The sequence below is a fragment of the Sprattus sprattus genome (genome assembly GCF_963457725.1).
Source record: "Sprattus sprattus genome assembly, chromosome: 17".
Taxonomy (NCBI): Eukaryota; Metazoa; Chordata; class Actinopteri; order Clupeiformes; family Clupeidae; genus Sprattus; species Sprattus sprattus.
Genome location: NC_137915.1, coordinates 2,587,196 through 2,602,195, shown reverse-complemented (window position 1 = coordinate 2,602,195; position 15,000 = coordinate 2,587,196). Strand labels below are relative to the sequence as shown.

Below are 15,000 nucleotides of genomic sequence, written 5' to 3'. Positions count from 1 at the left end.
GCTGGGCCTAAACATCATCAGAAAATAAATGTAATAAAATAAATGTAATTTTAATATTTTCTTTTCATAAATATGTATTAAATTATTCCCCATAGTCCATTATCTTCATTTCATAGCTTCCAGCGTTGTTAATTTATGTTAGAGCTTTCATCCAATCATATTTCAGCTATCATGTGTTGCCACGCTCCTAGCAATCTTCCCGAGAACAGAAATCTTCCCTGAGGCCTTCAGAATTCACATTGAAGGCCCGTGTATATCTGATTGGTTATCACAACTGGCTGTTTCAGTTCATTTAAGTTGAATGGACTGAAACAGACAGTTGTGACAACCAATCAGATTTCGAGTTGGCGACACTGGGCCTTCTAGAAGGCCCGGAAGATTTCTTTCCTCGCGTTGAACGTGATACGTAAACGTCCTTTGATTGGATACTGAGGCAGACCGGTGCAGTGCTTCAGTGCTCAGTTTAGCTGGCTAATGCAAAAACGACGTACATCGCTTTCAATGCTTATTATGCTAGTTGTTTCAATTGGTAAGACTAAATATAATAACATTAACCAACTCAAATAAACTAGTTTACACCAACTTGACAATTCCAGTTTTTGACACAATTACAACGCCATTTTCAAGACGGAACAAAACTGGATATCGTGAGGATGGCAAGTTTAATGAAACTGCTTTGCAGGTGGGACAATGCGATGTTTAGTGGACAAACTTGTTAAAGCTCACAAAAACTTTGTAGACTAATCCCTGAAAATCGCCTTTTGTTTTTAAGTTGTGACAGTAATATCCAAGCGATCATATAACTGAGAGTTTACTACTCTTAATGTATTGTTAATACGGTTGTATTGATTTTAAATGCTCCGGAAATATTAATAAAGTCTGTTGTACTCGACTATGTTAAGGTGATGCAATGCTCACTTATACTGCCTTTCTGTATGAATATAATGGTTCAAGAGCCATGGCGTCATAATGATGGTATTAGGAGGTGGATTCACTCAGTTTAAAATCGTGTAGGACATCCCTGAAGGCCTAGTCGTGAAATGCACGGACCGCCACTGGTACACACACACAGTATACTTACGCAGTGCTCACACAGTACACACACAGTACAAAAACGCAGTACAGTACACACACAGTACACTAACACAGTACACACACACAGTACACACACACGGTACACAAACACACAGTACACACACACAGTACACACACACACAGTACACACACACAGTACGCACACACACAGTACACACACACACGGTACACACACACACAGTACACACACAGTTTCCCTTCACTCCTCATCCACTCTCACTCTGCTCTCAGAGAGCATCATGATGGAGGGATCACTTCAGATAGTGTGGAGATGAGTTCTATTACCGCACACTAATGTAATTGTGATGTTGATTAACTACCCTGTGTGCGTGTCTGTGTGTGTGCGTGTGTGTGTGTGATTGTGTGTGGGCGCGTGCATGCACTGTGTGTGTGTGTGTGTGTGTGTGGGCGCGTGCATGCACTGTGTGTGTGTGTGTGTGTGGGTGTGTGCGGTGTGTGTGTGTGGTGTGTGTGTGTGTGTGTGTGTGTGTGTGTGTGTGTGTGCGTGCGTGTGTGCGTGTGTGTGTGTGTGTGTGCGTGTGTGTGTGTGTGTGTGTGTGTGTAGGCGACTGTAAGGCAGCGCAGGTGTTCCTGAGCCAGTGTCTGGAGAGGGATCCGTGTCTGGCACCGGCCCACCTCCTGCAGGCCAGACTGCACCTGCAGGCCCGAGACTACCAGCAGTGCCTCAGCGGTCTGGAGAACGCAGTCTCACACAACTTCCAGGTCAGACCGCACCGCACCGCTCCGTACCGCTCCGCACCACACCGCACCGCCGCTGCGTCAGCACAGACATCATCACACAGACATCAGAACACAGACATCAGCACACAGACATCAGCACACAGGCGTCAGCAGGATTCTTTTCCTCAGGGCCCTGTGCTCCACTTCTGCATTCAGACTCAAAGACCGTCCTTTCTGCTTCCCTTATTTGTTGTGTTGTTTTTGTTTTTCTCTCTGTCTTTCTTGTTTTATTTGTTTTAAATGTATTCATTTCTTCCACTCTCTCTATTCCATTTTATGAACTCTTCTGTAAAAAAAATATCTTTCTTTTTCTCCCTCACTCCCTCTCCCTCTCTCTCTCTCTCTCTCTCCGTACTCCTCTCCCTCTCTCTCTCTCTCCCTACTGCTCTCCCTCTCTCTCTCCCTCACTCCCTCTCCCTCTCTGTCTCTCCCTACTACTCTCCCTCTCTCTATCCCCCTACTCCTCTCCCTCTCTCCCTCTCTGTCTCTCCCTACTACTCTCCCTCTCTCTATCCCCCTACTCCTCTCCCTCTCTCCCTCTCCCTCTCCTACTCCTCTCTCTATCCCCGTACTCCTCACCCTCTCTCCCTCTCTCTCTCCCTACTCCTCTCCCTCTCTCTATCCCCGTACTCCTCTTCCTCTCTCCCTCTCTCTCTCCCTACTCCTCTCCCTCTCTCCCTCTCCCTCCCCCTACTCCTCTCTCCCTCTCTCTATCCCCGTACTCTTCTCCCTCTCTCCCTCTCTCTCCCTACTCCTCTCTCCCTCTCTCTATCCCCCTACTCCTCTCTCCCTCTCTCTATCCCCCTACTCCTCTCCCCCTCTCCCTCTCCCTACTCCTCTCTCCCTCTCTCTATCCCCGTACTCTTCTCCCTCTCTCTATCCCCGTACTCTTCTCCCTCTCTCCCTCTCTCTCCCTACTCCTCTCTCCCTCTCTCTATCCCCCTACTCCTCTCCCCCTCTCCCTCTCCCTACTCCTCTCTCCCTCTCTCTATCCCCGTACTCTTCTCCCTCTCTCTATCCCCGTACTCTTCTCCCTCTCTCTATCCCTCTAACCCTCTCCCTCTCTCTATCCCCATACTCCTCTCCCTCAGGTGCGTGACCTGCCGGGGTATCACCTGCTGAAAGCGTGTGCTCAGCGTGAGATGGGAGCCGTGTCGGAGGCCATCATCACCCTGAGGCTGGCGATGGGTCTGCCCGGCGTCCGGAGGCCCCTGAGTGGGAAGGAGTCCTCCGTCAGGGGGCCCGTGAGTGGGAAGGGGTCCTCCGTCAGCACCTGGGAGAGGGCCTCTGTGTTTCTGGAGCTCGTCCACGCCCTCAGACTCAATGGAGAAGAGGTATCATACTATACTACTACTAATAATAATTCATTTAATTCATTAATAATATAGCGCACTCTACATTCAACTGAATCTCAGAGTGCTACAGTGAAAACATAGTAAAAAACACCCTATAATAAAGCATAGTTAAAATATAGTTAAGAACATAGTTAAAAACATAGTTAAAAACAACATATAATAAAGAATAGTTAAAAACATAGTTAAAAACAACCTATAATAAAGCATAGTTAAAAACATTGCTAAAAACTGGGCCAAGCTCTCATTCCTGCTCTATATACTCAGCTGCACTGTTGTCCTCCACAAATGAAACTTCATTCCCTAGTGTCTTGTCTTAAGGATTCCAGTGCCCAGACTGACTCTGTGTTGTTCTATGAATCTGACAATAAAAGACTCAAAACTAGTACTTAGGACACATATGACAATAAAAGCTGATGTGACTTGCTTGCTGCCCTGACAAACCAGTAAGGGGCTTAAGCAAACACCAGCCTCTATAGTGACCTCACCTTGACCTTAGAGCCACTAACAGAAGTAGCCTCTATAGTTACCTCACCTTGACCTTAGAGCCACTAACAGAAGTAGCCTCTATAGTGACCTCACCTTGACCTTGCCCTTCTTGGTTAGCATGAAGCCACCAAGGTCAAAGGTTACCAAGGTCAAACAAAAGTAGCCTCTATAGTGACCTCACCTTGACCTTGCCCTTCTTGGTTAGCATGAAGCCACCAAGGTCAAAGGTTACCAAGGTCAAACAAAAGTAGCCTCTATAGTGACCTCACCTTTCCCTTCTTGGTTAGCATGAAGCCACCAAGGTCATGCAGGACGCCATCCTGAGCTTCTCCGGCACCCCGGAGGAGATCCGCGTCCTGGTGGCCAACGTGGACCTGGCGCTGGCCAAGGACGAGGTGGACATGGCCATCAGTATGCTGAGGAGCGTACTGCCGGGCCAGCCCAACTACACCCAGGCCAAAGAGAAGATGGCCGCCATTTACCTGGACAGGAAGAAAAATAAAAACCTCTACATCGCCTGTTATAGGTGAGCTTCTTGCATATCACTCAATCAATCAATCAATAACTCATTTGTTTATTTGATCAAGAGGGACAGTGTACATTCATGAACATTACAATGTAAATGCACCCAATTATAGCCAAAAGGCTAGTTCATTTATATCACTTCATGGAAAGAATCATTGCTTGGATGTGGGTGAGTGTCCTTAGTGATTTTAAACCCTAACCCTAAACTTAGCAGTATCCCAAGCCCAGATGTTCTGTATTCACTCAGCCCATTTGTTCTAATTAATTGCTGGACGCATTTAATTAATTATCAGTAAAATAAAACATTTAAAATGCTCTGTTTGTTTGTTTTGTTTGATCTATTGTTTGACTGTTGTCTTGTTTTGGTTGTCTTCACACTTGTAAAGCGACTTTGGGTATTTAGAAAAGCGCTATACAAAAATGAATTATTATTATTATTATTATTGTTGTTTTTTAGGGAGCTCTGTGACATGATGCCCAGCGCTCACTCCAGTGTTCTCTATGGTGATGCCCTCATGAAAATACAAGAGGTATTTTGAAAATGAAATTATGACTTCAGTTAAAGGTTTCATGTATCATTGGAAGAAAGTTGTAAATAGTCATTCAAGCCTTTCAGTCTTGTTTTAGTATTTTTGTTGGATATTTTTTTCTTGACCAAAGAATTCTGTGTATCACTGTTCCGACTCTAACATTATTTCCAGTTGTATACCCATGCATTCAATCTTAATAAATCTGTATTAATTTACATCTTCCAGTATAATAGTGTTTTGCTTGAAAGGGGAAATGAATAGTTAAGGATGCATTGAACAGTGAATTATTGCATGCCGATGTGCTAAAACATAATTGCTCTGAACACCCAAAGCCAGAGAAGGCCATAGCAGTGTACCAAGAGGCCACAGAGAAGGCCCCCAAAGATCCGACCCTGGCCCAGAGGATTGGTCAGGCTTATGTGAAGACCCACCAATATGACAAGGTAATTCATTTTATTTTTAACGCACTCTTCATTCAGAAGAATCTAAGAGTACCTACATATTAGAAACTAACTTAAATAATACAATAAAATGAAACATTAGTTAACATAAGCATAATAGAAAACTTAGTGGTGCTAGATTTAACACAAGGCCAGAAATGCCTTCCTGAATAAAGATGTTTTTAGTCCAGCTTTATAAGAGTCCAGCGTTTGCGTTGCCCTTAGGTACAGCTCAGACAAACTAAACCACTGCTGAGTACTTGCCCAGACCTGACATCCACTGATGCTAGAGCTAGGACTAACCTCCGGCCTCACATTTACTGATGCTACAGCTAACGCTAACCTCCGGCCTCACATTTACTGTTGCTAGAGCTAGCGCTAACCTCAGGCCTCACATCCGCTAATACTAAAATAAACTGAACCAATGCTGAGTATGTGCCCAGACCTGGCATCCACTGATGCGACAGTTAGCGCTAACCTCAGGCCTCAGATCCACTAATACTATAGCTAACGCTAACCTCAGACCTCACATCTGCTAATACTAGAGCTAACGCTAACCTCAGACCTCACATCTGCTGATGCTATAGCTAACCACACTCAGATCTCACATCCACTGATACTACAGTTAGCGCTACACTCCAACCTCACATCCAACGCTAACCTCAGGCCTCACATTCAGTGATACTAGAGCTAGCACTAACTTCAGGCCTCACATCTACTGTTATCACTGCTTATGCTTCATGGCAACTTCAGATTTCATTATTTGACATTTTTATGCGCTTACATCAGCGTGTGTTGCTTATCTTATTTCATTTCATTTTATATTTGATTTATTTATTGTCAATGTAATGTTTGATATACGTAAATGCCTTTTCTAGGTTGTATAGCCTTTTTCACTCTGGCAGGGGGACTGCCAATGGAAACTAGCCTTTTGGCTATAATTGGCTGCATTTCATTTTAATGTTCATGAATGTACTCTGTCCCTCTTGATCAAATAAACAAATTGATTGAAATTGATTGATTGATTGATTGATTGTGCATGTGTTGCAGGCCATCCCCTTCTATGAGACCGCCCTGGACAACGACATGCAGGACTCGCTGTGTCTGGAGCTTGTGGAGCTCCTCATTAAGCTGAAGCAGTTTGACAAAGCCCAGCACATCCTTGGGAAGGCCTTAAGCAATGAAGACAGTAAATAAATCCTCTATGAGATGTATTAAGTAACAAGCATTAATAAGCATCTAGCTTTTAAGCCCTGTAATTAGGTCCCCTGGAATGCACAATATGTAACTACTTGTAATACATTTCAAGCCATGGAACCAGTAAATAAGTCTTTTGTGAGTTACTGTTGTATTGTTCAACCAGAGATAGTCAAGTTTTGTTCCATGACAAACCACACAGGTCAACTCATAAAAAAAGATGACTGATGCTTCACTCGCTCTCTCTCTCTCTCTCTGTCTGTCTCTCTTTCCTCAGCCAGTGATCTGGCCAGCATGATGAGCTATGTCAGGTATCTGAAGGCTTTGGCAAGAATCCAAGAGGAAATAAATGTCTCTCCAGAGGAAACATTAAAGAAGGTGTCTCCCCTGATCCCCTTAACACTGCGCATCACTTTACCCAACCCACACGCTAAACTAGCCACTGCACTTCACTTTACCCAACCCACACGCTAAACTAGCCACTGCCAACCCACACGCTAAACTAGCCACTGCCAACTCACACGCTAAACTAGCCACTGCACTTCACTTTACCCAACCCACACGCTAAACTAGCCACTGCCAACCCACACGCTAAACTAGCCACTGCACTTCACTTTACCCAACCCACACGCTAAACTAGCCACTGCCAACCCACACGCTTAACTAGCCACTGCCAACTCACACGCTAAACTAGCCACTGCACTTCACTTTACCCAACCCACACGCTAAACTAGCCACTGCCAACCCACACGCTAAACTAGCCACTGCCAACTCACACGCTAAACTAGCCACTGCCAACACATACACTAAACTAGCCACTGCACTTCACTTTACCCAACCCACACGCTAAACTAGCCACTGCCAACACATACACTAAACTAGCCACTGCACTTCACTTTACCCAACCCACACGCTAAACTAGCCACTGCCAACACATACACTAAACTAGCCACTGCACTTCACTTTACCCAACCCACACGCTAAACTAGCCACTGCACTTCACTTTACCCAACCCACACGCTAAACTACCCACTGCCAACTCACACGCTAAACTAGCCACTGCCAACTCACACGCTAAACTAGCCACTGCCAACCCACACGCTAAACTAGCCACTGCCAACTCACACGCTAAACTAGCCACTGCCAACCCACACGCTAAACTAGCCACTGCACTTCACTTTACCCAACCCACACGCTAAACTAGCCACTGCACTTCACTTTACCCAACCCACACGCTAAACTAGCCACTGCACTTCACTTTACCCAACCCACACGCTAAACTAGCCACTGCACATTTCCTTACCCAACCCACAAGCTAAACTAGCAGTATAGTTTAGCAAAACTGTATAGCAAAATTGAGGTGGGGCTCAGCAACTTCAAATCCAGACACAAATAACTTATACTTCTTTCTTGCCCTCTGACTCCCCCTCTCCTTGTCTATCTCTCTTTTGTTTCCCCCTCTCCCTCCCCCCCCCTCTCTCTCTCTCTCTCTCTCTCTCTCTCCCCCCTCCCTTTCTCTCTCCCTCTTTCCCCCTTCCCCCCTCTCTCTCTCTCCCTCTCTCTCCCTATCCTCCTCCCCCCTCTCTCTCCCTCTCCCCCCTCCCTCTCTCTAACTATCTCTCCCTCCCCTCCCTTTCTCTCACTCTCTCTCCCTCCCCCCTCCCTCCCTCCCTCTCTCTCTCCCCCTCCCCCTCTCTCTCTCCCCCCTCCCTCTCTCTCCCTATCCTCCTCCCCCCCTCCCTCTCTCTCTCTCTCTCTCCCTCCCCCCCTCTCTCTCTCTCCCTCTCTCTCCCTCCCCCCCTCTCTCTCTCTCCCTCTCTCTCCCTATCCTCCTCCCCCCCTCCCTCTCTCTCTCTCTCTCCCTCCCCCCTCTCTCTCTCCCTCTCTCTCCCTATCCTCCTCCCCCCTCTCTCTCTCCCTCTCTCTCCCTATCCTCCTCCCCCCTCTCTCTCCCTCTCCCTCCCCTCCCTTTCTCTCCCTCTCTCTCCCTCCCCCCTCCCTCCCCCCTCTCTCTCCCTCTCCCCCCCTCCTCTCTCTCACTCTCTCTCCCTCCCCTCTCTCTCTCTCTCTGTCTCTCTCTCTCTCTCTCTGTCTCTCTCTCTCTCTCCCTCTCTCTCTCTCCCTCTCCCCTCCTCTCTCTCACTCTCTCCCTCCCCTCTCTCTTCCCCTCTCTCTCTCTCTCCCTCTCCCCTCCTCTCTCTCCCTCTCTCTCTCAGGCCCTGTCTCTTCAAAGGAAGGTGTTGAGGCGTGTGCCTGCAGAGCTGCAGGAGCAGCAGACGTCAGTGGCGTGCTGGCTGCTGTGTGCCGTGGCCCGGCTGCAGCGCCACCTGGAGGAGGCCATTCAGCTCTACACCGAGGCCCTGCATCACACACCGGCCGACGCCAAAGTCAGTCACAGTCATACACACCGTCACACACACTGAGGCCCTGCATCACACGCCGGCCGACGCCAAAGTCAGTCACAGTCACACATACCGTCACACACGCCGGCCGACGCCAAAGTCAGTCACAGTCACAGTCACACTCACAGCCACACACACTGAGGCCCTGCACCATACGCCTGCCGACGCCAAAGTCAGTCACACTCACGTCACACACACACCGTCACACACATGTCACACACACCGTCACACACACCGAGGCCCTGCACCACACGCCTGCAGACACCACAGTCAGTCACACACACCATCACACACACCGTCACACACATGTCACACACACCGTCACACACACCGAGGCCCTGCACCACACGCCTGCAGACGTCACAGTCAGTCTCAGTCACAGTCACACACACACACCAGCAGACGTCACATTCAGTCACAGTCACACACACACACCAGCAGACGTCACAGAACGTCAGTCACACACACACACCAGCAGACGTCACATTCAGTCACAGTCACACACACACACCAGCAGACGTCACAGAACGTCACAGTCACACACACACACCAGCAGACGTCAAATTCAGTCACAGTCACACACACACACCAGCAGACGTCACAGAACGTCACAGTCACAGCCATACAGATTGCGTTGGGCATTACAGATTGCATTGGACATTACAGATTGCCATGGACATTACAGATTGCATCTGACATTACAGATTGCATCTGACATTACAGATTGCGTTGGACATAACTGATTGCATTGGACATTACAGATTGCGTTGGACATTACAGATTGCATTGGACATTACAGATTGCATTGGACATTACAGATTGCATTGGACATTACAGATTGCGTTGGACATTACAGATTGCATTGAACATTACAGATTGCATTGGACATTACAGATTGCATTGGACATTACAGATTGCATTGGACATTACAGATTGCATTGGACATTACAGATTGCATTGGACATTACAGATTGCATTGGACATTACAGATTGCGTTGAGCTGATTTGGATCCTATACTGACCCAGTGTTCTGCTCTGATCCTATACTGACCCAGTGCTCTGATCCTATACTGACCCAGTGCTCTGCTCTGATCCTATACTGACCCAGTGCTCTGATCCTATACTGACCCAGTGCTCTGCTCTGATCCTATACTGACCCAGTGCTCTGATCCTATACTGACCCAGTGCTCTGATCCTATACTGACCCAGTGCTCTGCTCTGATCCTATACTGACCCAGTGCTCTGATCCTATACTGACCCAGTGCTCTGTGCTCTGATCCTATACTGACCCAGTGCTCTGATCCTATACTGACCCAGTGCTCTGTGCTCTGATCCTATACTGACCCAGTGCTCTGGATCCTATACTGACCCAGTGCTTTGGATCCTATACTGACCCAGTGCTCTGATCCTATACTGACCCAGTGCTCTGATCCTATACTGACCCAGTTCCTTGATCCTATACTGACCCAGTGCTCTGATCCTATACTGACCCAGTGCTCTGGATCCTATACTGACCCAGTGCTCAGTGCTCTGATCCTATACTGACCCAGTGCTTTGGATCCTATACTGACCCAGTGCTTTGGATCCTATACTGACCCAGTGCTCTGATCCTATACTGACCCAGTGCTCTGATCCTATACTGACCCAGTGTTCTGTGCTCTGATCCTATACTGACCCAGTGCTCTGGATCCTATACTGACCCAGTGCTCTGGATCCTATACTGACCCAGTGTTCTGTGCTCTGATCCTATACTGACCCAGTGCTCTGTGTTCTGATCCTATACTGACCCAGTGCTCTGGATCCTATACTGACCCAGTGCTCTGGATCCTATACTGACCCAGTGCTCTGATCCTATACTGACCCAGTGCTCTGATCCTATACTGACCCAGTGTTCTGATCCTATACTGACCCAGTGCTTTGGATCCTATACTGACCCAGTGCTCTGATCCTATACTGACCCAGTGCTCTGATCCTATACTGACCCAGTGCTCTGTGCTCTGATCCTATACTGACCCAGTGCTCTGATCCTATACTGACCCAGTGTTCTGTGCTCTGATCCTATACTGACCCAGTGCTCTGGATCCTATACTGACCCAGTGCTCTGGATCCTATACTGACCCAGTGTTCTGTGCTCTGATCCTATACTGACCCAGTGCTCTGTGTTCTGATCCTATACTGACCCAGTGCTCTGGATCCTATACTGACCCAGTGCTCAGTGCTCTGATCCTATACTGACCCAGTGCTTTGGATCCTATACTGACCCAGTGCTCTGGATCCTATACTGACCCAGTGCTCTGATCCTATACTGACCCAGTGTTCTGATCCTATACTGACCCAGTGTTCTGATCCTATACTGACCCAGTGTTCTGTGTTTGTGCAGATTTCCCTTGAGATGGCCCAGCTGTATCTGAAGCACAACAAACTGGACCAGTGCAAGGAGCACTGTGAGGCAGCCGTCACAGCCCAACCCAACCACCCCGCGGCCACCATGGTACAGCCCAATCACCCCGCGGCCACCATGGTCCGGCCCGTCACCCTTTATATAACTCACTCTGTGGTTGGAACACTGTAAAGATAGAGCCTAGATGGAGCCTAATAGAGTTGAATAGAATAGAATTGAATTAAACACAATTTAGATACCGTCGTCGGGCAGAGTTAAGGCCTGTCCACACTGCCAACAATAACTATGACAGCCACTGTAAATACTGTAGTTTTAAATATCACTCCAGCCCATTACCATGGCAACGTCCACACCACACACTATAACAGTAACGGCATGGGCACCGCTTTCAGAGTGATTGTGTGAACGCTAAGAAAATGACAGCCAATCAGAATCCATTGGATTTTAAAGGCATCGCATTAAAACATTTTAAACATTTAAATTAAAACATAATTATATTTCTGGAATATAAATGTGTCAGTGTAGACGCTCATGTCACTGTAGTTCCTGTTGTCGTTATAGCTGTTGGCACTGTGGGCGGCCTTCTAAGGTAAAAGTTACTCAACACACTGTCATAAATGTGTACACGATGGTTGCATCATTTTAACGTATTCAGGCCGCCTGGGTCAAAGGAAGTCAAGACTGTGATTTTGACTCTCCATATGTGGGCCTCCAGCACGCCACTGTTAATCCTGATCGTGTCTGTTTTGTGTGTGTGTGTGTGTGTGTGTGTGTGTGTAGTTGTTGGGGGACGTGCTGTTCCGCCAGACGAAGCATGATGAGGCTGTGAAGGTGTACGAAGACCTGATCCACCAATGCCCGGGTCTGGCCATGTTCACACACACACACACACACACACACACACCTGGAATATACCTCCATGCGTTAAACTCTAGCAGGTGTCGTCATGGAGCATTTCCTGTTTTACAGATAACTTCCGGGTCATGGCCAAGTTCATCGACCTCCTGAGGAGAGTTGGGAAGCTGGAGGACATGATTCCCTTTTTCACGGCTTGTGAGACCTTCTCCTCCAGAGCCCCCTATGAGCCGGGCTATCACTACTGCAGGGGCCTCTATCTCTGGTGAGGGCTATCACTACTGCAGGGGCCTCTATCTCTGGTGAGGGCTATCACTACTGCAGGGGCCTCTATCTCTGGTGAGGGCTATCACTACTGCAGGGGGCTCTATCTCTGGTGAGGGCTATCACTACTGCAGGGGCCTCTATCTCTGGTGAGGGCTATCACTACTGCAGGGGCCTCTATCTCTGGTGAGGGCTATCACTACTGCAGGGGCCTCTATCTCTGGTGAGGGCTATCACTACTGCGGGGGCCTCTATCTCTGGTGAGGGCTATCACTACTGCAGGGGCCTCTATCTCTGGTAAGGGCTATCACTACTGCAGGGGCCTCTATCTCTGGTGAGGGCTATCACTACTGCTCTATCTCTGGTGAGGGCTATCACTACTGCTCTATCTCTGGTGAGGGCTATCACTACTGCTCTATCTCTGGTGAGGGCTATCACTACTGTAGGGGCCTCTATCTCTGGTGAGGGCTATCACTACTGCAGGGGCCTCTATCTCTGGTGAGGGCTATCACTACTGCAGGGGCCTCTATCTCTGGTAAGGGCTATCACTACTGCTCTATCTCTGGTGAGGGCTATCACTACTGCTCTATCTCTGGTGAGGGCTATCACTACTGCTCTATCTCTGGTGAGGGCTATCACTACTGCTCTATCTCTGGTGAGGGCTATCACTACTGCTCTATCTCTGGTGAGGGCTGGTCCAGACGCAGTGAACCTCAGAGACCTGAGCGACGCATCTATTTTCATTTGCATTTGCATTTAGTCATTTAGCATTAGCTTTTATCCAAAGCGACGTAGAAGGAAATGAACAGTCATGATATTTGATTCTGGTTGTGCGCTTATCTGTTGTTGTGCATGCACCTACATGTGGCAAATATGAGCACCTGTGTGTGTCTGTGTTTGCATATTTGCTTATGAATAGATCTGTTTGTGTGTGTGTGTGTGTGTGTGTGTGTGTGTGGGTGTTCGTGTGTGTGTGTGTGTGTGTGTGTGTGTGTGTGTGTGTGTGTGTGTGTGTGTGTGTGTGTGTGTATGTGTGTGTCTGTGTCTGTGTGTGTGTATGTGTGTGTGTGTGTTTGTGTGTGTGTGTGTGAGTGTGTGTGTGTGTGTGTGTGTGTGTGTGTGTGTGTGTGTAGGCACAGGGACCAGGTGACTGAGGCGTTGATCCACCTGAATAAGGCTCGCAGGGACCGGGAGTGGGGAGAGAGAGCCCTGGACCTGATGATCCAGATCTGCCTGAACCCAGACAAGGAGACGTTTGCCGGCCAGATGTTCCAGCCCGACCAGGAGGAGCAGGGGTGAGCTCAGGCAAACACAAACACAAACACACACACAAACACACACACAAACACATACACAAACACAAACACACACACCACCCTGCACCCTACTCAGCCCGACCAGGAGGAGCAGGGGTGAGCTCAGGCAAACACAAACCCCTGTAACTGTGTCCCCTGTGACTGTGTCCCCTGTAACTGTGTCCCCTGTGACTGTGTCCCCTGTGACTGTGTCCCCTGTAACTGTGTCCCCTGTGACTGTGTCCCCTGTGACTGTGTCCCCTGTGACTGTGTCCCCTGTGTCTGTGTCCCCTGTGACTGTGTCCCCTGTGACTGTGTCCCCTGTGTCTGTGTCCCCTGTGACTGTGTCCCCTGTGTCTGTGTCCCCTGTGACTGTGTCCCCTGTGTCTGTGTCCCCTGTGACTGTGTCCCCTGTGTCTGTGTCCCCTGTGACTGTGTCCCCTGTGACTGTGTCCCCTGTGTCTGTGTCCCCTGTAACTGTGTCCCCTGTGTCTGTGTCCCCTGTAACTGTGTCCCCTGTGACTGTGTCCCCTGTAACTGTGTCCCCTGTGTTTGTGTCCCCTGTGACTGTGTCCCCTGTGACTGTGTCCCCTGTAACTGTGTCCCCTGTGACTGTGTCCCATGTGACTGTGTCCCCTGTAACTGTGTCCCCTATGACTGTGTCCCCTGTAACTGTGTCCCCTGTGACTGTGTCCCCTGTGTCTGTGTCCCCTGTGACTGTGTCCCCTGTGACTGTGTCCCCTGTAACTGTGTCCCCTGTGACTGTGTCCCCTGTGTCTGTGTCCCCTGTAATTGTGTCCCCTGTGACTGTGTCCCCTGTAACTGGCACTACAGCTGTGTCCCCTGTGACTGTGTCCCCTGTGACTGTGTCCCCTGTAACTGTGTCCCCTGTGACTGTGTCCCTGCAACTGTCCTCTATGCCTGGCACTACAGCTGTGTTCTGTGTCCCCAGGGGTCCAGCCAGCGGTGGTCAGGCTGAGGGTAAGAGTGACGAGGGGACCCAGCTGGGCTGGAACACGGCCCAGAACCTGCTGAAGGAGTTCCGCACGGGTTCCAAGGCCAGCGTGGGGAGAGCCCACGTCCTCTTCAACCTGCTGATGCTGCACACCAGGGAGGAGGCGCACGTGCAGAATGCTGCCACCGCCTTCAGCGAGATGATGGCTGGGAAGGTGAGTGCTCTGCCACGTAGATACATGTAGTTACAGCATGTAGTTACAGCATGTAGTTACAGCATGTAGTTACATCATGTACTGTAGTTACAATATGTAGTTACATCATGTAGTTACATCATGTAGTTACAGCATGTAGTTACAGCATGTAGTTACAGCATGTAGATACAGCATGTACTGTAGTTACAGCATGTAGTTACATCATGTAGTAGTTACAGCATGTAGTTACAGCATGTAGTTACAGC

At 48.6% G+C, this 15,000-nt stretch overlaps 1 protein-coding gene across 1 annotated transcript in view; it reads left to right on the top strand.

Annotated features, from left to right (window-relative positions):
- Positions 1-15,000, top strand: part of LOC308378229 (tetratricopeptide repeat protein 21B-like) — a gene marked incomplete at both ends in the record, with an annotated part of 33,881 nt that overhangs the window by 9,350 nt on the left and 9,531 nt on the right. The window contains 12 exons of the mRNA XM_080855089.1: positions 1,661-1,818; positions 2,928-3,170; positions 3,965-4,203; positions 4,660-4,732; positions 5,065-5,175; positions 6,223-6,361; positions 8,629-8,756; positions 11,152-11,292; positions 11,953-12,034; positions 12,142-12,292; positions 13,425-13,586; positions 13,684-14,755. Coding sequence (XP_080711215.1) covers positions 1,661-1,818; positions 2,928-3,170; positions 3,965-4,203; positions 4,660-4,732; positions 5,065-5,175; positions 6,223-6,361; positions 8,629-8,756; positions 11,152-11,292; positions 11,953-12,034; positions 12,142-12,292; positions 13,425-13,586; positions 13,684-14,755 — 2,699 coding nt within the window. The remainder of the gene's footprint in view (positions 1-1,660; positions 1,819-2,927; positions 3,171-3,964; positions 4,204-4,659; positions 4,733-5,064; positions 5,176-6,222; positions 6,362-8,628; positions 8,757-11,151; positions 11,293-11,952; positions 12,035-12,141; positions 12,293-13,424; positions 13,587-13,683; positions 14,756-15,000) is intronic.